Source organism: Ochlerotatus camptorhynchus, unplaced genomic scaffold, assembly GCF_037179485.1.
Source record: "Ochlerotatus camptorhynchus isolate MF236.1 unplaced genomic scaffold, CSIRO-AGI_Acam_v1.1 ptg000141l, whole genome shotgun sequence".
In the NCBI taxonomy this organism is placed as follows: Eukaryota; Metazoa; Arthropoda; class Insecta; order Diptera; family Culicidae; genus Ochlerotatus; species Ochlerotatus camptorhynchus.
The window spans coordinates 1,524,494-1,549,248 of record NW_027040631.1 but is presented as its reverse complement, the minus strand read 5'-3'; the positions used below and the strand labels follow the sequence as shown (position 1 = coordinate 1,549,248).

The 24,755-nt window shown below is 39.3% G+C and overlaps 1 protein-coding gene across 10 annotated transcripts in view; it reads right to left on the bottom strand.

Annotated features, from left to right (window-relative positions):
* Positions 1-4: 4 nt before the first annotated feature.
* The window catches only part of CrebB (Cyclic-AMP response element binding protein B), a 64,016-nt gene continuing 39,265 nt past the window's right edge, over positions 5-24,755 (bottom strand). For 4 of the 10 annotated variants that reach the window (XM_065221396.1, XM_065221397.1, XM_065221394.1 and 1 more), the window contains exons 3-6: positions 23,945-24,091; positions 23,643-23,808; positions 2,656-2,757; positions 5-2,187 (exon numbers count right to left, since the gene is read on the bottom strand). In XM_065221396.1, the coding sequence (XP_065077468.1) occupies positions 1,955-2,187; positions 2,656-2,757; positions 23,643-23,808; positions 23,945-24,091 (648 nt within the window). In that variant the 3' untranslated portion in view covers positions 5-1,954. The remainder of the gene's footprint in view (positions 2,188-2,655; positions 2,758-23,642; positions 23,809-23,944; positions 24,092-24,755) is intronic. The other 6 variants (XM_065221398.1, XM_065221399.1, XM_065221400.1 and 3 more) reach the window with 6 other exon arrangements.

Here is a 24,755-nt window from a genome sequence, read left to right as displayed (position 1 = left end):
GGTATCTCTTTTAGTTAACAGCTCATTGATTTTTATTCCACATTGTTTTCCATTTTCTGTATGTTCAATTTTCCTTGACGGCGGCGGTGACGACAAATAATATTCCAAACATATTTATTATCTAATTCATTTCGTCCGCGAACGTACGGTCTCCGATGATGGTCCGAAAGTAAAAGTTCATCTCCCTTCTTTCTCTTTGATTAGAGGAGCTTCCCTAAGTTTTTGTTTTTCCTCAAACGCCGTCGTCTTCAATAAGGAAAAAGACATAATTCTCCTCTCTGCAAATCAAATCTAACCTTTAACCCCATTTTCGTGTTTCAATTCAGTTAAAGTTTCTTAGTAAAATTTCGCCTCCTAGAGTGTTTATTTTACCATTCTCTTTCTAGTTTTTTATCTTTCTTTCTCGCTTTCTCTCTCACTTACTAATTTAATTATACTTCCTTACGTCATTACATTTAATATATAGGTATTCTTGTGTATAAGTAAAAATGGTTTCCTCTTAAATTAATTCTCTTCATCTTGTTTTTTCTTCTTCTTCTTTTTCACTAAATGTACAATTTTTCTCTCTCAATTAGTAGTTTTCTCAATAAGGGTAACACCCTTCAAGTATTCTCAACCTCGCCAGAGGTTCCATTTCAGTATTTTAAAGGTTATTTTACAGTTGCACACGCACACAAAAGTTTGTATGTGTGAGTTTGTTTTCGTTTCCGATGATTTTGTTTTTGTTTAGCAAAAACGGAAAACAGACAAAGCTTTGAGTTGTTTGTCCCTTCCAAAATCGTCTCGTTTTCTTCTTTGACAGAGAACAGTCAAATAGCGCGATCGACGACGAAAAAAAGTGGAAGAGAAACTGCGTTCCATCCATTAATAAAATGGACCTTCTTTTTGCACACAAATTTGTTGTAGTTGTTTCACCGCAAAATTCAAAATTTCCTTCATCATAAATTGCGCCACACAAGGGTGGCGCCATCTCTCTTTCTATTTCTGTACAACTACATAAAGAAATACAACAAACAGGTTCGTTCCATTTTCCATAACGTTCCGATAATTTTGACCCAACTATACAAAGAATAATTAGAGTGTGTTTGTTTTTCCTAAGCCTACTAAAACAGAAAAAAGAATAGAAACACATGGACACACGATGGCTTGATCGGGATGAGCCCCTCCTTTTGTTTTTCACCGGTGTCGCCTCTTCCACACGACCGTTCAATATAACTCAGTGGCTGAGTTGGATTTTGAACGGCCGTGCATCGAAGGAGCGGATTATGTATTATTGTTCCCAAGGTAACAACAACAACAGATTAAACAAAAACAACACCAACACATGTAGATGTTGTAGAGGTTATGTGGGGCGAAAATTCTCGTAATTTCGCCGCCATTTTATTTCTTTTCTTTTTCTCCTATAGCTAGGGGGTGAAGTTTCAGAGGAGGGGGTTTCCGATCCCGCATAGCCTACTTACATTTTGAGCTAAGACACGTTTCATTCTTTTTTCCTTCAAAATCTTTCTCTGATGGCATTCGAACCGAGGGGTCCTTCGAACAAATCTTTGTTTAGTTTAGTATATTTTTTCTTCTCTCTGTTGGATGGATCTCAATACATTTCTATGTATGTGTATGTGTATTCTAGGGGGAAGTGGCGAAGAAAATTCTTCCCACTCCACGCACACACCAAAAACCGCGCCGGCCATCTGTGTTTTCTTCACTATTGTTTATATTCTCTTGTCAAGAGCGCGTGTTTACAAAATAGACAGACATAATCCTATTCGATGGTGGTTGTGGTGTGGTGTCGGTATATGTGTGTGTGTGTGTATGTGTGGTTGTTGGCCTACCTTTGGGGGCATTCGTTCCCTCGATCGGTGGAACAATCCACAGCGTTGATGGTCGTAGTTGAAGTAATGGTAGTAGCAATAGTCGCCGTGACGAGTGCCGACTGCTGTCCTCCTCCTCATTCTCCTCAATCGTTCTTCTGTTGGCAGTAGAGCTCCTTGAGGGATTTGAGCTCCTCTATCAGGGCCTTGTTCTGGTTTTCCAACACGGCCACTCGGTTCTCCAGGCACTTGATGTATTCCTTCTTCTTGCGCCGGCACTCTCGGGCCGCTTCCCGGTTCTTCTGTAGGCGCATCTCCCGCTTGCGGGACTGGTCCTCTAGCTGCACGTTGCCGCCCATGACTGCATTGGGAAAGAGATCTGGTTTGTGGTTGCGATGTTTTTTTTTTGGGTCGATGTTTTTGATTTATCAGAACGTTTGTGTGTGAGTGTGCATGTGCGTGCAATTCAAGCAAGTACCATATGTTTTGTTGTTGTTGCGGTTGTTGTTGCATCATCGCCATATTACAGAAGAAAGAAACCGGAAACACGTGCACAAATAAGAAAACCGAACCGAACGGAACGGAAGATACCAAAAAAAACAGAACGAAAAGAAAAAGAGAAGAAAAAGAAAACTAATCAAATACTACTCATTGCCATTAATCGAAGGAAACAAAGAAAATCAAAGCCTACTAAGTTAAAAAAAGTATCGTTATGACAAGCAACTAGCTAAAAGTCTCCAAATTTTCTAAGCAAGCCATGGGAAGAGTTGCTGGTTTTTCAATTTTTTGTTTTTTTTTTTTTTAGTTTGGGACTCGGAGGAAGACCGAACCGAACGGAAATACTTACGAGGTACGTAAATTTGACCATCCTGGGCCTGGGAATATTGCACTACGCCACCGCCGGTCGCTGCTAACGCATGCAGTCCTGAGCCATCGCCGTGGGCATTTGCTGTGAGTGTGAGGTAGTGGGGTACATTTGATTCGTAAGGGTGGTTTTTTTGAATTTGTTTTTTTTTCCTTAATTTTAAAGTGATTTTTGTTGTTCGTTTGTACAATAGCAATGCCGAATTAGGGTTCGTTTTGGATTTACTTTTTTTTTCGGTTTAGCGGTAGTAACACACACGTGTGATGGCGAGCGATGGGGGTTAGAGATCGAGATTTTGAAAAAAATGAAGTGCGCTTGATGTAGTGTGTTTGTGTATGCGTGTGTGTGTGTGTGTGTGTGTGGGCGGTTGGTTGTGAATGGTCAAATTTTCGATTCGATTTTTGTTTTTCTATGAAATGATGTTTGATAGGGAAAATATAGAGGAACGAAAGAAAACACTTGGGTAGAACTTAGAAAAAAAGGCAACTGAACACAGGTAATTTTGGAGAAGAAACACTCATTCGAAACCATGCGTTAGAAATCAATCTGTGGGCAAAACGAGAATTTGCGTTGGTTGTAGATCACTGAGAAGATTGTTCCCAATAGAATGATCAAATCTCACCAAAGAACAAGATCACGCTTGATTTTCGTAGACAACAAGTAAACAGCTGCGGTTGATATTGCACACCCCAAATTTGTTTGCTGATTTTGGACTTGATGAACGATCAGCAAACTTTCCAGCAAAATAATGCTGCTGAATCTACCAGCAATTTCAACTTCTGTCAAAATGACAACATTTTACTGAAAATCAGTTAAAATTTCAGCAATATTTTTTTACATATTTTTTCAGCAATCCAAAAATCTGATATTTGCGAGGATTTTGCTGAAATTATCAGAAAATTCTTTTTTTTTTTCATTAGCAGGGTGTTCTTGAATATTTTCTTTATTATTTTAAAAGAATATAGCATACATTTTTCCATGATTAATTAATTTGGTGCTGTCAGTTTTCACTTCAATTTAATGTTTATAGGCTGATACCATCGTATTATACGAGGTATAAGGTAGGTCCTTGAGAAAGAATTATTCTCATCAAGCCGGGAGCATGTTTCTTGACAGTTGTGGAGATTAACCTAATTAACACATAAGTTCGGCATGTATTAAAGTATATTAGCAATATTCATACATGAATTACTGGAAAACTTACCATCTTAAATCACCGAAGAATTTGAGATATAAATTCGCGGCAACCTCTAAACACCCATTTTAACTTCTGTGCAACGTTACTTGATTGATTGTGACGCTAAAACTTTGACAGCTCTTCATTGATTTCCATTAGATCACTCATGTTTGCTGTAGTATTCAGTAAAAAACAATTCAGGGGAAACATGTCAGAAGGGTCTAACTCGAAACGTACACAATGACTTGGATCGTCGGTTTCTTACGAATAACTACATACCCACTCAAACTAACTAAATCATCTGACAGAGAAATGTTTGTTCTATGAGCTAGTGTAGTCAGATTCCGTGGGTGTGTGGTCATTCAAGAGAAATCGTTGTTTACGTTTCGAGTTATACCCTTCTGACATGTTTCCTCTGAATTGTTAGCTGATTTTCGGCAAAACTCATGGTTTGCTGATCTTGTGCCAGTAATCCGTTTAGCTGGTTTTCAAATCTGAAATTTGGTGTGCAAGCTTTGAAATCGCAGCTCAAGCAATTGGCGTCTTGCAGTGAAACTTTTCCATGCTTTCGTCACCTACATTTCGAAGTGAGAACTACTAGAAGGAGGATAGTTTCCAAATTCTCCAAGTAAAACAGACGATTTTTGGGGCAAATCGGTACATAAAGAAAAACTAATAATTTCCCGTGGAAACTTTTGCTTGAATCGTGTAAGAAGATGTTTGCAAACTAACTGTTATTATTTCGGTATGGATCGGAGATGTTTTCATGGAAAATTATGCATAACAAGTTTGCACCCACAGGGAGAGGTTGCCTATTGCGCAGCGGCATTTTTCGGAAAATGGTGAATATGTGCGATTTCCACTAGGATGAAAGTGGAAATTAAGTGAATTTACTTAGGAAAGGTTGTATCATGCTGGTGGTAATGAAGAATTGGTTGTATAGGACGCCAATATTCAATAAATGTTCATTTTGGCCTTTTGTTAGCAAACATATTGATACTCACAATTTTCGACAGAAAACGCAACGGAACTTGCTTTACTCAACACGCACCATACTATAAAATGGTGCTAGATGGTCTTCAAAGTGATAGCAAGATGACAAATCATCTCTATTTTGAGTAATTGAGCAATTTACTTCTGTTTACATCATATTTACGATGCAGCATTGTTGGAACCGCGAAATGAAATGAATATATCTTATGAAAGTTCAACTGGAAAAGTCAAAGTTGCACATCAGTCTGATCGTAAAAACGTTTTCTTCTTCAATTCGAATGTTATATTGGAAGAATTTTACACAGGCTTGATGAAAATTATGATTTAACGCTAATTTTCACGAATTTTATATGCAGTCTGTCAACATTATCATCATCATGCAGTGGCGACACCTGCGTTGAGCTTTTACGGCAATCTTCCAATCAAACTCACCAGCTGCAAACCGTGGTGCGATAGGCCTTTTTAATGCACCACCAACGTAGAGTGCGCGCCAGGCAGTTCGAATGGAGATTTTACACACGTAAATTAAAGAATTTGTCGTTGAAAATTTTTCCAATTTCCATTATTTCCAGATCTGAACTGATTTGCATCTAAACTAGTCACACACAAGAAATCCGGAAGATCACAACCATTAAAGCACAATTCTAATTTTCCATTTTCATCAACAAAAATATTCCTGAACACCAGCAGGAAACCCCCAAAAACGAGGAAGAATTAAAATTTTCAACTGTAGATCAAGTTTTGGAGCATCTCAGATGAATCAATTCATCAGGAATAGTGATAAAGTGTTCCGCTTCGTATGTCTCGCGGCAAAAATTTCTGCTCACAACACCCTTTTTGATGTTCTCTTATTTACCATCAGAGGTTGAAGCGATCGCTTAGTGTCTATTAAAAAGGCGTATTGAGTTTCTTGAAGAAATTACTTTTCCTTAGCATTTCTGTACTGGCAGTTCAAAAGGAATCGGTAAAGGAAAGATCGATTACATTAGTATCGTGATCGACATGAAGGTGGCGCATTCTGAATGCAATTTCACTTTCCTTGCGGAATAATGGTCTGATCCTAGGGGTAATCAACTCTGCACACTGTGCCAAAACACAGCATGGCACACTGTTCGGTACGTTAAGGTACACGTTGACAAGTAGAACGCAAAAAATATAATATAAAATGGCATCACTGTCGAGTGTTGACGTTTAGCCAATCGTTGCTAAGAATTAATACTTTCTTTACTCCAATGTAACCCAATAAATTCGAGGATTGTGGCATGGCACATTTCAAAATCTGTAAGTAGCTTCTGCACCATGAATCCTTTCAATCTAACAAAACTCAGTCCATCTAATTTGACTAGCTGCGAAAACCCCTGTGGCTAGTGGTTTTGTCCAGAAAAGCTTATAATACAAGTTCGTCCACACCATAGTTGGTCGATACGGCAGTCAAGGCAGCCGTAACGGATCCCGATTTGGGGCCTCCCTTAGCTCAGTCAGTAAAGGCGCAGCTACAAAGCAAGACCATGCTGGAGGTGGCTGGGTTCGATTCCCGGTCCGGTCTAGGAATTTTTCGGCTTGGAAAATTTCTCGACTTCCCTGGGCATAGAGTATGATTGTACTTGCCACACAATTATACTAATGCAAAAATGGTACAGGCATCGTAAGCTCTCAATTAATAACTGCTGAAGTGCATCTAGAACACTAAGTTGAGAGCACGCAATAAGCTAAAATGCGATAAGCAATAAGCTTGAAATGCGAAGAAGAAGAAGAAGAAGAAGAAGAACGGATCCCGATTTGTTTATTATTTTCAACCACGAAATCAGCTATCAAAGTGTTCGACTTGACAGCGGTTTGTTTTTTTTTTTTATTTTCAACCAGTAAAATGCTTGTATTAGTGAAACTGCTCACTAATACTAACGGTGGTAGAGAACTCTATAGCGCTAGGCACAACTAGATCACTCGGCGCAGATTGAGGTGTGCAGAGTTGAACACCCCTTGGTCTGATCAATTATTGATGAACTTACGTTACGGTCGACCAGCAGATGGAAATGATGCGAGGGGGGCGACACATCTAAATCTCAATTCTAGATGCTCAACAAATCTCACACTAGCGAATCAATCTTCGAAAAATCTTCAATAATTTTTCCCATCTACTTGCATCGTCCATCATCTTTTTGCAGGAAATCTTCAGAATCGTCATCAATCTTCTTTCTATCTACTCAGTGTGCATGCATCTAACCACAGCAAAACACAATTTCGCAAAGTCGCAAAGTCGAGTATTAGTACAAGACACTGAAGAAGTCTGCACATTGTAGACGAAATACGCGTATCTGTCAAGGATAAGCAAATAAAGTAGTGGAATTAAATGGAAAATACTAATCCTTCTCTCTCTCATTATACAATTTTTCCTGCATCGTAGATTGAGTCGCCCCCCTCGAAATGATGAAAAAATGATAATGACGTTTTGCTATCTGTCAAATCGTATGGAATATTTTTTAGTACATCATCACTTTTGTGGTTTGGATTTCAAACCTAGGTGTCGCATGCACTGGTGCAGTTTCGCGTAAATTCATCTATTCCGTTAGGTAATTTTATCGTTTGTTGTAAAAATGATGTTTTGAATGCATTTTAACAACATAAAAACTGATAATTGTTGATTTTAAAATTCGACGACATCTCGCTATGATCTCAAAATTTAGCAAAAGACACCTCCCCATTGATGAATCAAAGTGACGATTGACTCACAGATGGCGAGTGGGTGTAAATGGTGAATCATAGCAAAGGCAAAACTGGTTATTCAAGAGAATAATCAGACAACTTCGAACATTTCAGGAAAATGTTGAAAACTTCATCGAAGATCTAGTGTAGTTTTTGGAAGAACTTCAGAGTAGTTCTGAGGGGAAGTTCAGAGTAGTTCTGAGAGGATGTTCAAAGTAGTTCTGAGGGGAAGTTCAGAGTAGTTCTGAGAGGATGTTCAAAGTAGTTCTGGGGAGAAGTTCAGAGTAGTTCTGATGAGAATTTCAGTGTAGTTCTGAAGAGAACTTCAAGTAGTTCTGAGGAGAACTTCAGAGTAGTTCTGAGAAGAACTTCATAGCAGTTCTGAGGGGACGTTCAAAGTAGTTCTGAGGAGAACTTCAAGTAGTTCTGAGGAGAACTTCAGAGTAGTTCTGAGGAGAACTTCAGAGTAGTTCTGATGAGAATTTCAGAGTAGTTCTGATGAGAACTCCATAGTAGTTCTAAGGAGAACTTCAGTGTAGTTCTGAAGAGAACTTCAAGTAGTTCTGAGGAGAACTTCAGAGTAGTTCTGAGAAGAACTTCAGAGTAGTTCTGAAGAGAACTTCAGAGTAGTTCTGAGGGGATGTTCAAAGCAGTTCTGAGGAGAACTTCAGAGTAGTTCTGATGAGGACTTCAGAGTAATTCTGAGGAGAACTTCAGAGCAGTTCTGAGGGGACGTTCAAAGTAGTTCTGAGAAGAACTTCAAGTAGTTCTGAGGAGAACTTCAGAGTAGTTCTGAGGAGAACTTCAGAGTAGTTCTGATGAGAATTTCAGAGTAGTTCTGATGAGAACTCCATAGTAGTTCTAAGGAGAACTTCAGTGTAGTTCTGAAGAGAACTTCAAGTAGTTCTGAGGAGAACTTCAGAGTAGTTCTGAGAAGAACTTCAGAGTAGTTCTGAAGAGAACTTCAGAGTAGTTCTGAGAAGAACTTCAGAGTAGTTCTGAAGAGAACTTCAGAGTAGTTCTGAGGGGATGTTCAAAGTAGTTCTGAGGAGAACTTCAGAGTAGTTCTGATGAGGACTTCAGAGTAATTCTGAGGAGAACTTCAGAGCAGTTCTGATGAGAACTCCATAGTAGTTCTAAGGAGAACTTCAAGTAGTTCTTAGGAGAACTTCAGAGTAGTTCTGAGGAGAACTTCAGAGTAGTTCTGAGGAGAACTTCAGAGTAGTTCTGATGAGAATTTCAGAGTAGTTCTGATGAGAACTCCATAGTAGTTCTAAGGAGAACTTCAGTGTAGTTCTGAAGAGAACTTCAAGTAGTTCTGAGGAGAACTTCAAAGTAGTTCTGAGAAGAACTTCAGAGTAGTTCTGAAGAGAACTTCAGAGTAGTTCTGAGGGGATGTTCAAAGTAGTTCTAAGGAGAACTTCAGAGTAGTTCTGATGAGAACTTCAGAGTAATTCTGAGGAGAACTTCAGAGTAGTTCTGATGAGAACTCCATAGTAGTTCTAAGGAGAACTTCAAGTAGTTCTTAGGAGAACTTCAGAGTAGTTCTGAGAAGAACTTCAGAGTAGTTCTGAAGAGAACTTCAGAGTAGTTCAAAATAGTTCTGATGAGAACTTCAGAGTAGTTCTGATGAGGACTTCAGAGTAATTCTGAGGAGAACTTCAGAGTAGTTCTGAGGAGAACTTCAGAGTAGTTCTGATGAGAATTTCAGAGTAGTTCTGATGAGAACTCCATAGTAGTTCTAAGGAGAACTTCAGTGTAGTTCTGAGGAGAACTTCAGAGTAGTTCTGAGAAGAACTTCAGAGTAGTTCTGAAGAGAACTTCAGAGTAGTTCTGAGGGGATGTTCAAAGTAGTTCTGAGGAGAACTTCAGAGTAGTTCTGATGAGGACTTCAGAGTAATTCTGAGGAGAATTTCAGAGTAGTTCTGATAAGAACACCACAGTAGTTCTAAGGAGAACTCCATAGTAGTTCTTAGGAGAACTTCAGAGTAGTTCTGAGGAGAACTTCAGAGTAGTTCTGAGGAGAACTTCAGAGTAGTTCTGATGAGAATTTCAGAGTAGTTTTGATGAGAACTCAATAGTAGTTCTAAGGAGAACTTCAGTGTAGTTCTGAAGAGAACTTCAAGTAGTTCTGAGGAGAAAATCAGAGTAGTTCTGAGAAGAACTTCAGAGTAGTTCTGAAGAGAACTTCAGAGTAGTTCTGAGGGGATGTTCAAAGTAGTTCTGAGGAGAACTTCAGAGTAGTTCTGATGAGGACTTCAGAGTAATTCTGAGGAGAACTTCAGAGCAGTTCTGAGGGGACGTTCAAAGTAGTTCTGAGGATAACTTCAAGTAGTTCTGAGGAGAACTTCAGAGTAGTTCTGAGGAGAACTTCAGAGTAGTTCTGATGAGAATTTCAGAGTAGTTCTGATGAGAACTCCATAGTAGTTCTAAGGAGAACTTCAGTGTAGTTCTGAAGAGAACTTCAAGTAGTTCTGAGGAGAACTTCAGAGTAGTTCTGAGAAGAACTTCAGAGTAGTTCTGAAGAGAACTTCAGAGTAGTTCTGAGGGGATGTTCAAAGTAGTTCTGAGGAGAACTTCAGAGTAGTTCTGATGAGGACTTCAGAGTAATTCTGAGGAGAATTTCAGAGTAGTTCTGATGAGAACTCCATAGTAGTTCTAAGAAGAACTTCAAGTAGTTCTCAGGAGAACTTCAGAGTAGTTCTGAGGAGAACTTCAGAGTAGTTCTGAGGAGAACTTCAGAGTAGTTCTGATGAGAATTTCAGAGTAGTTCTGATGAGAACTCCATAGTAGTTCTAAGGAGAACTTCAGTGTAGTTCTGAAGATAACTTCAAGTAGTTCTGAGGAGAACTTCAAAGTAGTTCTGAGAAGAACTTCAGAGTAGTTCTGAAGAGAACTTCAGAGTAGTTCTGAGGGGATGTTCAAAGTAGTTCTGAGGAGAACTTCAGAGTAGTTCTGATGAGAACTTCAGAGTAATTCTGAGGAGAACTTCAGAGCAGTTCTGAGGGGACTTTCAAAGTAGTTCTGAAAAGAACTTCAAATAGTTCTGAGGAGAACTTCAGAGTAGTTCTGATGAGAACATCAGAGTAGTTCTGAGGAGAACTTCAGAGTAGTTCTGAGGAGAACTTCAGAGTACACTGGAGTCGCTTTTTACGCGGTTTTTTTTATACGCGGTTTTTTTTTACACGGTTTTCTTTACGCGGTTAGTGCCACTGAGTCGCAATTTACGCGGTACGTTTTTAACAATTTCTCGACAACGATACGACCTATCGACTTAATTCCAATCACATTATTCGTTTCAAACTATAGGTAATCGAATAGTATACTTTTAAAAAATCACAATTTTTGGTTGTAAATACAGAAATTTTTAAAATGTGTCTTTATGGACCATAGCATGATATAATAAAGAATGGCATCAAAATCCGATTTATAAAAAATATTTAAGGGTGTGAAAAATCATAATTTTGGTAGTTTTTTTTTTACGCGGCACATATCCCCCGCGTAAAAAGCGACTCCAGTGTAGTTCTGAGGAGAACTCCAAAGTAGTTCTGAGGAGAACTTCAGTTTAGTTCTGAGGAGAACTTCAGAGCAGTTCTGATGAGAACTCCATAGTAGTTCTGAGGAGAACTTCAGTGTAGTTCTGAAGAGAACTTCAGAGTAGTTCTGAAGAGAACTTCAGAGTACTTCTGAGAGGATGTTCAAAGTAGTTCTGAGGAGAACTTAACAGTAGTTCTGATGAGAACTTCAGAGCAGTTCTGAGGAGAACTTCAGAGCAGTTCTGAGGGGATGTTCAAAGTAGTTCTGAGGAGAACTTCATAGTAGTTCCGAGGAGAACTTCAAAGTAGTTCTGAGAAGAACTTCAGAGTAGTTCTGAGGAGAACTTCAGAGTAGTTCTGATGAGAACTTCAGAGTAGTTCTGATGAGAACTTCAGAGTAGTTCTGATGAGAATTTCAGAGTAGTTCTGATGAGAACTCCATAGTAGTTCTGAGGAGAACTTCAGTGTAGTTCTGAAGAGAACTTCAGAGTAGTTCTGAAGAGAACTTCAGAGTACTTCTGAGAGGATGTTCAAAGTAGTTCTGAGGAGAACTTAAGAGTAGTTCTGATGAGAACTTCAGAGTAGTTCTGAGGAGAACTTCAGAGCAGTTCTGAGGGGATGTTCAAAGTAGTTCTGAAGTGAACTTCAAGTAGTTCTGAGGAGAACTTCAGAGTAGTTCTAAAGAGAACTTCAGAGTAGTTCTGAGGAGAACTTCAGAGTAGTTCGGGGGGATGTTCAAAGTAGTTCTGATGAGAACTTCAAGTAGTTCTGAGGAGAACTTCAGAGTAGTTCTGATGAGAACTTCAGAGTAGTTCTGATGAGAACTTCAGAGTAGTTCTGATGAGAATTTCAGAGTAGTTCCGATGATAACTTCAGAGTAGTTCTGATGAGACCTTCAGAGTAGTTCTGAAGAGAATTTCAGGGAAGTTTTAAGAACTCCAGAGAAGTTCAATTGGCCTCAGAAAAATTCAGGAAAATTTATGAAACTCCCCAGGATGGTCCTGAGTACTTAAAATGGCCACCAGTGTTCTTATTGTTGAATTCTCATGTAATTCGATGTGTCGCATTGTAGGTGTTGGTTGAAGAATAATTTGACCACTTCCTTGCGGGTACCCGGAACATGTCCGGATGCATGATTTTGCTTACTTACTACGACCTTGAATGATTACACTAGTTTACACATATTTGAACTTTGTACGCTGATGGTCATTTCCCATGTAAACTCGTGCGCTGAATCCAAAAATGTAGTCAGAATTTTTTTTTAGATACAGCTAAAATATGAAATTTCATCTAGGATAGAGCGCTACTTCGTCGTAATCGTCCATTACCGTTCTATCGAGCAGAAAACATCAGTATAATCAATGATTTCACCGTGCACAAATCAGTAATACGTTTGTACCGATGCGTTAGTTCACAAACTACAACTCAAAGCATATTAGAGCGTAAAGAAGCGCTCGTAGCGAATCCCCTTTTTCTACCTTCATCCGTAGGATGAAGAAAATCCAAAGGCGTTTCAATGCGTTAGGACGAAATTGAAACTCGTAAGACGAATTTGGAATCAAGAAGCAGTGTTAGATTTTTAACAACATCTCAACAATGTGTGGTTCTTTATCAAATTCAGTGGTACTTATGGAAAGTGGAATAAATTTAGAAGTCATCTTTGGTAGAAACATTTCATTTATTGTTAAAACCCTTTCAAGATAGAGAGGTGCTTAGTTGGACGGAAATTAGATCACAAACCATAATAAAAGTTTGTTCACTAAAATACAAACATCTCAGGCTGTAATAAAGCTATATCAATTACTTCAATGCCAAATTAAAGGTGAGAAAATTTGCTTTCGATCAACTGAATACTATTTTTCAGTGAGATTAGTGGTATTCATTGTCAAATTAAAGAACCCAATTTTGCCACTCATGTAGGTGTTGGTTCAAGAAGAATCTAACCACTTCCCCCGAAGTACCCGGAACATGCCCGGATGCGCCCGTGATCCTGAAGGATCTGGTTAACACAAAATTACAAAAAATACAACTGAAAACATTTAGCACTTCTCAGGCTGTCGCTCAACCGCACCGCGTTTTCCAAAATATTGAAAAAAACGCGTTTTTGTACAATGTCACTTTTGCCGCAACGCGCTCATTGTGAGTTGGCAAACGGATTTCAGTGTATTGGAAAATTTGCGCTAGCCACTATGCCGCTATCATTGTGTTTAACCGCAGGAGCATGAAGTCTTCTAACTTTGCCACGCAAATGCTATGTTACATTAAGCGAAGTATACGTTTTATTCGGGGTCCAAGGGCACAACGTCTATTCGCTATAGGCCACACAGCAAAAAAATCTTAATTTTAATTGTGATGTAAATATTTATTCTCGTAAACTTGTATTTCATTTCACGCAAAGGAGCAACTTGTAAGCAATGTTGTTTACAAAGATTGGCTTTTGTATACAATATATGCGACATTTCATGAAATGAAATGAAATGTGACGCTCCATTTATGTGCATCATACTGAACAGAAATTTACACTACTTTTTCGAACTGTGAGTAGAACAGTTCCTTCTTTTGGTGGTTGTAAACGTTAGGGTGGTGCTTAAATTAATTTATATTCAAAAACTAACTTTCTTAGGATTGACATATGACCTCCAGTAAACTTACAGCTTCATTTTAAGTAACTTATTTCAAATTTCATCATTGAGCTTTGAAAGACGCATTACAATAATACGTAATTACGTATAATGTACTTCAAGTTGCGGCCTTTATAATGCTAACTTATAAATGGGTGTGTGTGTGTTTGCCCCATGCTGAATAATAACTATTTCAAAAGGGCATATTTTATAAATCGTTAATAACACGTGCTCTTTAACCCTTTCCCGCTCAGAGTGTTTTGGCATAACAAGTGTGTCTTGATATATTGGTCTGTATTTTATTCCGAATATAGAAGAACTAGTACAGACAATGTTAGAATATTTTTACAAAAATCAGTTGTAATTTCAGAAAATTATAGCTCACAATGTCAAAAAAGACATAGTGCTCCAGAGTAACCATGTGGGAAAGAGTTAAGAGATATCGATTTACTTTATTCAGCAAAAAAAAAAGTTGCATATTAAAATTTTCTAAAAGTTACTCGAATTCGACATTCACGAGAAATTTGAAACAAAATATTTTGAGCTAAAAACATATTTTCAACGTTCACCCTAATTTAATTCTGAAAAATTACTCTAAAATGAGAAAGTTAAGAGATAGGGAAAATGTTGATTAGGGAAGTTGCTTAAAAGTAACTCAGCTATGTGTCCAAGGGGTTGGTCACTCCGCACAGTGTGCCAAAACTACAGATGGGCACACCTGGGCACTTTCATAGAGATCTCTAAGCGCAATCCCACGAACACTAAAATCCAACATCCATGTATAAAAATTAAGAAGAAGAAGATCCAAAAAGGTATCACGGTATCACAACTACTTAAAAACGTAACGCGCGATCTCACACACGCTATTGGCACCCATGGTTAGAAATGTTCATGATATTTAAAGTTACTGGCAACAATGTAGTATATCTGCACCTGCTCTGTGCATGTGTCAAAATGTTAATCATTGCTATTGACACAATCCAATTTTTGGTTTCATAACTTCAAACGTGAATTTCCGGCGAAGTTCTGCCATGGATTCCTCACAGCGCACATAATTTCAAAACATTAACTAAAAACCGGTCAAAAGTCAACGCGGTATGCTTGCGGGATGAGCGAGGTCATCAAGGTCTGTAATCTGGGGGTGATACTGAAATCCTTCCTTCTGGTGCTGGAGTCGCTATCGGAAGACTTCGAGATCGGAGAAAATCCAATCCAGACGATCGAACTGTTCAAGGATCTGGTACGGAAGGCTTTGCTGTTTCAGAACAGATTGAACGAACTTGGGAAGGGGGTGGCATTGTTTCGGGAAACTGATTGAAAAGATGACCATGAAGGGACTGCTACTGGTCATAATGCCGATTCGGAATGTGATTAGTGAGTTGGTTAGTGGGGAGAGCGGACCCTGAAAGAGGAAGTGAAGGGAACGTTGAAGACGTTGGTAGATCGATTTGGGGCGGGGAGATTCGTGATGGAGCTGAAGGAGGTTATGTGGAATTGTAAGATGTTGATTGGTCAGTGGGTGGGATTGAAGGTGAGCTCCTGAAAGTCGACGTCGGTGAGTTGGTTGAAGGATAGGCGGAGAAGAAGTCCCGGCGAAGTGACTGACTGGTGTTTTCCATGGTGCCCAGCGATTGGAGCATTTCGGTAAGCATTTCAACATCGCGATGCAATAATCCTCGTATAACTGATCCGAACGCAGCTCTTCGAATTTTATGAGGTACGGATTGATTATGGAATCCGAGCCGCATATAAGTTCGTAAGGGGATCGGTGTCCATCAAAGGCCACAATCTGGCCGTGCAAGCTTTATCCGTGGTCGTTTACCATGTTTGATTACGTAACGCTTCACCACTTCGTTAATCAGCCAACCGACATTTAGTTCCATGATTTGTTTCTCATTTGTATTTTTGTATTTATTTAGTGATACGTTAGCCTGTAGTTGACACTTTTTACCAGGTCAAGGAAGAATACATTTTTTGAAAGAAACTCACTTTACGGAAAACTAAAAAAAAAAAGCTACAAATCGTGACAAATGTAATTGAAATTGAAGTTAATGTAGTGCTATAACCTATGTTTGAACGCCAATGCTAGGACTAGGGCTAAAGTTCGTTGTTGTTTAGCTGCAAGTGTCAAATCGTTCCAGGTGAGCGTCCCTGACACTAGCAAACTCCTTCGAGCCGATGTGGTGTGTCTAGGAACGATGAAGCATCGAGATCGGTCGTGCAATCCGCGTTGCAGGTGTTGTTGCAGATAATCCGGAAGTGCCTCAAGATACCCCTGTCTTATGAAGCAACATATTCGATTGTGGTAGTTCTTTGAGAGGTCGTGCCCTAAAATGGTATTACGTACAGCAGCAGTGCTTTCTCGATGTCTAATGTTGTACACGAAGCGTACCGAGGCCTTGAAGCATCGGCTTAATTGTTCTTTGAAGGCTACAGAGAGTCCATTATAGTAGACCACATCGCAGTACGCAAAGAACGGTATGATAATTGACTGCACCAGCTTCTTGCGTGTTTGTGTAGATAGTACCGGGGCGAATCGCCTGAATGTTCTTAATGTTCCAAACACTTTTGATGTTACATCGTTGATCTGCGTATACCAGTTCAATTTTTTGTCCATTCGGAGTCCAAGGTTGACGACAGTATCTGAGAGAACAATCGGTTCTCCGTAGAACACAAGGCGCAATAATCGTGCCATCTTTCGAGAAAACTATGGCTTGAGACTTTTTCGGATTAGGGTAGAGAACGTTAGCCTTAGCCCAATGCTCGATTGCTGCCAGATCCTGATTGATAGTTGCAATCAGTCTTCTGATATCATCTGTATGCCCGGAAATGTAGATTTGAAGATCATCGGCGTACAGTTGGTATTCACACTTCAACTGTGACGTGAGGCTGTTTATATATAAGCTGAATAATAGTGCACTGAGGCAGGATCCTTGCGGGGTGCCATCGGGTACCAGGCGCTCAGCAAATGTTTGTTTTCCAATTTGTATAGCTTGACTACGATTGCTAAGAAAAGCTGTAATCAATTCCCCTGCTTCATCTGAGAAATTAAATTCCGCCAGCAATTTATGTCTCAGCCGTAGATGGTCTACGCTGTTGAAAGCTAACGAAAAATCAACTAGGACCATAACGGTGCAGTGGTTTTGGTCTAGGTTGCTATATATGTCATGTGTCACTTTAGTAAGGGCGGTTGTGGTGCTATAACCTTTTCTATATCCAGATTGATGTTTTGCCAGCAGTGACATATATGGGTTGTCTAGGTGCTCCGTGATCTGACCGAGTAGAATCTTCTCTAACGCTTTAGACACTGCCGGAAGGACACTTATTGGTCTGAAGTCTTTCGGTTGACCCGGGTTAGCAATTTTCGGAATCGGTTTTACTAGTGCTTTTTTTCAGATTGAAAGGTAGATCCTAGCGTCAATGATAGAGTTGTACAGATGCACAAGCAGCGGCAGAATATGTGGACACAGCATTTTCACGAAGCAAATCGGAATTTCATCCCAACCCGTTGCGTTGGTCTTGATTTCAGCAACTTTCCTCTATACTTCTTCCACGTTGGTGTGATTAAACCTTAATCGTTGTAGCGGGTGGTCAGACAATGTGCGTTGAACTTGTTCGCTACTTACAGGAAGAGACGGATCACCTGGACCCGGATCAGGAACAGAACGAAGGAGCTTGTGGCTATCGGCAAAGTACCGGTTAAGCAGATCCCTGTTCAACAGCGACATTCTTCTCGGCGAAGATTATTCCACAATTTTTTCGCTGGGAGATCACTGGAAAAGTTCCTCTCGGCGTACCGCTTCTTGGCTGCAAAGATGAGTGATGCAACACGATCCCTTTTTACAGTATAATCAAGCCACTCGTTATTACCCCTTCTTCTGCTAGGATTACGCGAATAAAGAGCGTGAGCGAGATCTCGGATGGAGATTGCGTCCTCTATTTCCCGAGTGATCCATGGTGTTCGTTTGTCGTGAATAGTGATGACGCTCTCTGGAACATGGGTTTGCATGAGGTTATGCAGGATGCCAGAAACTTGCTGCGCTTTCATCTCAACGTCGTTGGTGTTGTAGACGTTTTGAAGATCCAGCTCTAGGAAATCAGCTTGCAGACGTACAGGATCTACCCTTCTGAAGTTCTTAATGTTGATCCGTTGCGGGGGTGTTTTTCTCACTCGCACATTCGAAATCAGAAAAACGATTTCATGGTCGGATATGCTGTTAGTGGTTGCCTTGGATGCAATAATAGATTGTGGCGAGTCGGTCACTAGCAGATCAATTGTTGTGGCGCTCGTTTCTGCAATCCGTGTTGGCGTGGTTGGAAGCAATTTTAGGTTGAAGAAACTGTGTATGCGCGGTAAGTGCTGTTAGGTTTCCGAGCGACATTGATATTGTATTCCCCGACCAGGAAGATCCTGTCAAACCCAAAGTCTTGGAGATCGAAGATGAGTTGCTCGTACGATTGTGCAAAAAGTGGGTTGGAGCTAGACGGATTGTATATTACTACGACGCCAATGTTCAAATCATTTATATTTACTTGCAAGGCAAGGTATTCTATTCTCGAGATAATCGGAACATCAGGATCGACCGTTTGTTTGAGTTTCGTTTCGCTAACAGCGAAAAAGTGGTATGGTGTCTGGTTTTGACACCATCAACATGAATTTCGAGACCTCGAACATTCAGGTGCCCGATTCGTAGATTTGTGTGGTTGGTTCTTGACATATTGGATAAACGTGAGGATAATCGTCAGCGTATAAGAAATTTACTGTTGTGAGAGATAAGTGTTATCTGTTGATTCTGCGTCGAAAAACGTTGTGGAATCGCTAAAATCTGCTTGTGTGTGACATCGATGAATTCGCCTTCGAGGATCACTAGGACCATGGTCGGAGGTAGAATCTTCACCGGTGTTTGCTTTCCTACCATCAACAGCGTCCCAGCTTTTACAGGCGGGTTCTCTGGCCGGCACTGTTTTCGCCAGAGACATCATACTTCTCTCTATTTGTCCGATCGTTGGACTGTCTGACCGTGTGGACACATTAAACCCCACCTCCACCAGGCAAGTCTGATTCCGGTTGAAACTTCCACTATAACGCTGGCGACGCACAGTGGGGCAGCGAAGCCATTCGCGTGGCCAAAACCTTGGTTTACTTTCTACAGCGATACAATGTTCTACTAAGTTGTTCAGTACTAAAAGCGCCATCTTTTGAATGTTTCATATTAGTTCATTTTTACGCCACATAGGTGGCGCTCGAGTCTATCTTTTGAACGGAGCATCCTAGCCGAATGTTTTTCACGGCAAAGTTGTGTATTTTGAAGTGTTGAGAAATGTTGTCCAAGGCATCGAAACTCTATGACTCATATTAAGTGAGATATCGGGCAATTAGGAAAACTAACCTCTAAAATTGTTTTTTTTTTTTCCTTTTTTTCACCTATATACGTCAAATGTATAAGTATTATACTCTGATAATTATCAAAATGGTTTGACTCATCCAATAAATACCCACTACTTTATATATCATGCCTTATTATAAAGTTATTAACATAAATGTCTCAAAAAAGTGATGCATAAAAATGTCAATTACTCAAAATATAGCAAAAAGTAGCAGCCATTTTTTTTACAGTGATTAGTGTAGACCTTGCTGGATACAATAACGACCACAGTTCAACAGGCAACTGCAGGCATTTTCATATAACATCATTTGAATATTGCATATGGTAAATTCTTTAAAATTTGTTGAAATTTTGGTTTGTGTGTAAAACGTGATAAGATGTTATTGATGAATGCAATAGATGCATTATTAGATTACTAGGAGACTTAAAACTACTGGTTTGAAATGTCCATCCTTCAACGTCCTCCATAGTGTCCTTTCGACTTGTTTTGCGACTGTATCGTTCCCGACATTTTCTGAAGTCTTTATTTCTGGCTTCCTGAGCCTCCTCGCTTAACATACCAATTGGAAGTAATGCAATTTGGATTGCTTGCGATCCGTGGATTAAAACCTTATGGACAGAGGCTGACATTGGATACCATTTATAAAGGGTAACATAAAGACGAGCAGTTTCTTCAGCAAAATTTCGAAATGCTGTTATTTTGATCGACAATCCGGAAGACAACGTACGAAGAATTGTATCGCATCGGTCAATTAATTCTTCATTAATACCAGTTATTGCACTTGTTTGGGTTGCGTTAGTGAAGAATCTGCGTGCTTTTGTGCTAGTGTTTCTGACTGTTTGTAATCTATTCAGATCAATAACATCTTATCATGTTTTACACACAAAGAAAAATTTCAACAAATTTGAAAGAATTTACCATACACACTTAGAAATAACTAATTTTACACGAGACGGAATCAATCTTTGACATAAAGTATGAAAAGTAAACACAAATTTCATGTAAAATTAAGGTCTCCGAGAATGAAAAGTTCGATACTCGACGAAAACTACGTTTGATTGACTTGAATTTCACGTCTGTTATGATTCAATTTTATATCAAATTTGACGCTCGTATATGTCAGTCTCAGAGCATCTAAAATTACATCAATTTTTCTAAGTGTGTATGCAATATTCAAATAATGTTATATGAAAATGCCTGCAGTTGCCTGTTGAACTGTGGTCGTTACTTTACCCAACAAGGTCTAGACTAATCACTGTAAAAAAAATGGCTGCTACTATATTTTGAGTAATTGACATTTTTATGCCTCACTTTTTTGAGACATTTATGTTATTAACTATATAATAAAGCATGGTATATAAAATAATGAGTATTTATTGAATGAGTCAAACCATTTTGTTAATTATCAGAGTATAAAACCTATACATTTGACGTGCAATTTTAGAGGTTAGTTTTCCTAATTGCCCAATATCTCGCTTAATATGAGTCATAGAGTTTCGATGTCTTCGACAACATTTCTCAACACATCAAATTACATAACTTTGCCGTGAAAACTATTCGGCTAGGATGCTCCGTTCAAAAGATAAACTCGAGCGCCACCTATGTGGCGTAAAAATGAACTAAAATGAAACATTCAAAAGATGGCGCTTTTAGTACTGAACAACTTAGTAGAACATTGTATCGCTGTAGAAAGTAAATCAACGGCGCTAGAGGTTTTGGCCACGCGAATGGCTTCGCTGCCCCACTGTGCGACGCAACTTTGACAGAGTGGATGGCTTTCGGGAGAAACTCCTCCCGGACGCGTTCATCAGACTCTGAAGAGCATGTTGACCAGTTTCCTCTGATGATGCACGCTCGCTTCGTCCACTGACCACCGTCACCTGTGGTTCATCCAAGTCCTCATCATACTCCAATCGAGTAGAAGTTATTGTCCGGTCGGAAATTGGAAGTGCCTCCCCTGGAGAACGTTCTCACTCGAAGCTTCGATTCAGTGACCGAGGCCGTCGCTTATTAGGTTCAGTGTAGTCCTTGGAGAGTTTTGGAGCAACGAACCGAGACTCACGATAGTTAGAATTTGGGATAGGATTCCACTGCTTGTTGTTTTGTTGTAAACTGAGTAAAAAGTTGGTTCAAAATAAGTGTGTAGAGTGACCACCCCTTGGATACGTCTTTATTTCCAAAAATAAGAAAGTTAGGTTTTGAATATCAATTAACTTAAGGACCACCCTAATGTTCACAACCACCAAACTTTTCAAGCATAAAAGCTTCGCCGAAGACACCAAACGACTAAATATTAAAACAAAAGTTTAAGACTATTTTCCAGATAAATTCTTATGCTGGACACTGTGCACTGTCCACAGTTAATAACTCAGCAAAGAGTAGTGATTGATGTCAAAATTTTCAACTGGAGACATCATCAACTAACTAAAACACCTCAGATTCAACAGATTGTTTAACCACATTACGTACCAAAATAAAAATTAAACGGCTATAAAATTCGTAGTGAACAGTTTTAGAGAGTTGATCCATTTGGTGAAATTTCTCTAAAAATTTACACTTCAAAAATAAATTACAATCTGTAAAAGGAATGCTACGTGCATGTTCAAAAATCCCTACAAAAATCCAAAGGATGACCATCGTCGTACACGAGTTCTTCAGATTATCATACAATATATTTTTCTTCTTCTCCTCCCTTAGCTTAGTCGGTAAAGGCGCAGCTACAAAGCAAGACCATGCTGGAGGTGGCTGGGTTCGATTCCCGGTCCGGTCTAGGAATTTTTCGGGTTGGAAAATTTCTCGACTTCCCTGGGCATAGAAGTATGATTGTACTTGCCACACAATTATACTAATGCAAAAATGGTACTGGCATCGAAAACCCTCAATTAATAACTGTGGAAGTGCATCTAGAACACTAAGTTGAGAGCACGCAATAAGCTAAAATGCGATAAGCATTAAGCTTGAAATGCGATTTTTCTTCTTCGCATTTCAAACTTATTGCTTATCGCATGTTAGCTTATTGCGTGCTCTTAACTTAGTGTTCTAGATTCACATCCACAGTTATTAATTGAGAGCTTTCGATGCATGTATCATTTTTGTATTTTAGTTTAATTGTGTGACAAGTATGCCCATGGAAGTCGAGACACTTTCAAAGCCGAAAAATTCCTAGACCCGGCCGGGAATCGAACCCAGCTACCTCCAGCATGATCTTGCATTGTTCCTGCGCCCCCATACAATATCATAGAACAATATTTCAAAATATGAATGATTCTTCAACATTTCACCATGGAATCATCAAAATACCCTACTTATAGACAATAATTAAAAATGGGAGCATTATAGCATCACCGGAAGGGGTTCTAACTGACCCAAAAATCATCGAAGCTTCCCTTTGGAAATCGTCCAGCTTCGGTTAGAAAGTTATCAAATACAGTACTTGTTCGCTAACTGGGCGTTCTTTAAATGAGCTACTTTTTAACTGGGTTGTGTAGTCCAGTTAAAAAGCAGCTATACGTCAAAAATATACATCACATTTAGTTTGACATTTCGTTGTCATAATTGGTGAGAGGCATTCGAATGGAATATTAAGTGTTAATAAAAATAAATTTGAAATCATTTTCATTTCACACTGAAATCAAGAACTGAAAACGTTTTTAGCGAAAGCGTTTAGCCTTTCTCAACTCGCAAGTTTCAATGCTGTGAAAATATCACTAACAAACTTTACACTGATTCAATTCAAAGCACGTGAAATTTGTTTAACGTCGATCAAACAATCCATTGAAGACGTTTGACAAGCCAGCCCAGTTAGCGACCAAGTACTGTACTTCGTTTTTCCTCAAGTATGTAACATAACAACAGTATCAAAATCAACTTAATAAAAAAAAAACACAATTTGACAAAACACAAACGCGAAAAAAATCAAACTTCCAAACCAGCAAAATAGCTTCCTTTTTTTTTGCACCTGCTGTTAGTTGTTAGTAGTATTTACTTGGTCGAGATAAACTTTCATGCAGAAAAATAAATAACAAGAGCAAACTCTACTACCGTGCGTTCGAAACTATACAAAGCGCAAAATTACGTTCTAGAGGTAGTTCAAAACTGGTTAAATTGTGAGTGCTTATGAGATAATAATAAATGTATAAAAAATTGGGACCCCGGCAGAATCTTCGAGAACGGTACGGTTTTTGTCGACTACGGAAAACTAAACGGAAGGAAGGCAGATCAAGAGTTGAAAGGAAAGAGAAGAACTTCTACGGACCCTACTACGGCCAAAAACCATTTAGACAGAATGGAAAATTAATACTCCCTCTCCAAGTAGGAGACAGAGCGCATGCATTCGAAAGGACAGTTGGAAACGAACCAAAAAAAAATTGGAAAGAAGGAAGTCTGGGATGTTGGGTGATGAGACTGATGGATGGTGATCATGGACAATGGATGTGGTGGTGAAGATGGAGGATGGTTCTTTTGTTTTTCGCAATTGAGGGCTAAAGAGGGTGGCGGGGGGTTGGGAGGATTTTGGCAGAACGAACGAAAACCGAACAACTAAAAACATACCAATTTCTGCTCCGCCGAGGTCGCTCAGAATCTTACGATAGGATGGTCGTCGTGTTAGTAAATCTCTTCGCTTCTTTGGCGAGGCCTCGTCGTCCGACAGCGTGTCGTCACTGTTGGTATCGGTCATGATACTGCCACCGCTACCGACGTGCGGCTCTGGTTTAATCTGTACAGTGTGGACATCGGATTGAGGATCAGTTCTCACTGTTTGGGTTTTTTTTAACTTAGGGTTGTGGAAGCGATTCTAACACATGACGTTTTTTTGTGAAGGGAAACGGAAGAACCTAGAGCTAGAGACTCACCTGTATAGCCTGCAAACTGCCTTGGGTGGTGTGAATGACTGAGCTAGGTTTGTTACACACTAATAATACGCCTCGGGGTAGGGCAGGTATCTGTCCGGCTGCGGTCTGTATCACCGATTGCTGGTTAGGTTGTATGACTGAATGTGCCTAAAAAGAGGAAAGTTCACTTAGTAATGATTGAAGGATTGCAAAATTACGAGAATATATTTAATAATCTATAATATACATAGTTTATACTAACCATATTAGCAGACTATCGTAACCCGGGATATCGTAACCAATAAAACAACCACATTTGTCAACAAGACTTAGTCTTTTGAACTGCAACTGAGTAAAATTTCCGTGATTGAAAAGAGAGGGCACTGAAATTCTACTCAGCCACTGAGTATAATTGAACTAGAGTGTAGCAAATATGAATTACACTCAGAAAAGTGGACACTTGACAATCGTAACTTTTGTCTTATTCTGTTTATGGATAAAGATTAGAAAATATTTAACAGTTCTTAAGCTGTTATTATGAAAAGGAAATCATATGCAATCTTATGAGAATTTAACATGTTGAAATAACCTGGAATTCAACCATTAACGTTGAGACTATTGATTGTGCAAATAGCACTCACATCGCTTCGGATCTTTTGGCTCGTAAAGGTACCAACGCGTTCAAACGTTGATTTCTTACGAACAGACCGCTCCAGTTTCAGCCCCCTTTTATGACTCAATCGCACAGTCAGGAGGGTCGACAGCATTGTGCAAGCATTTTTGATAAACTATAATAATCGCAGCATGTATGCATACATAATATGATACATAT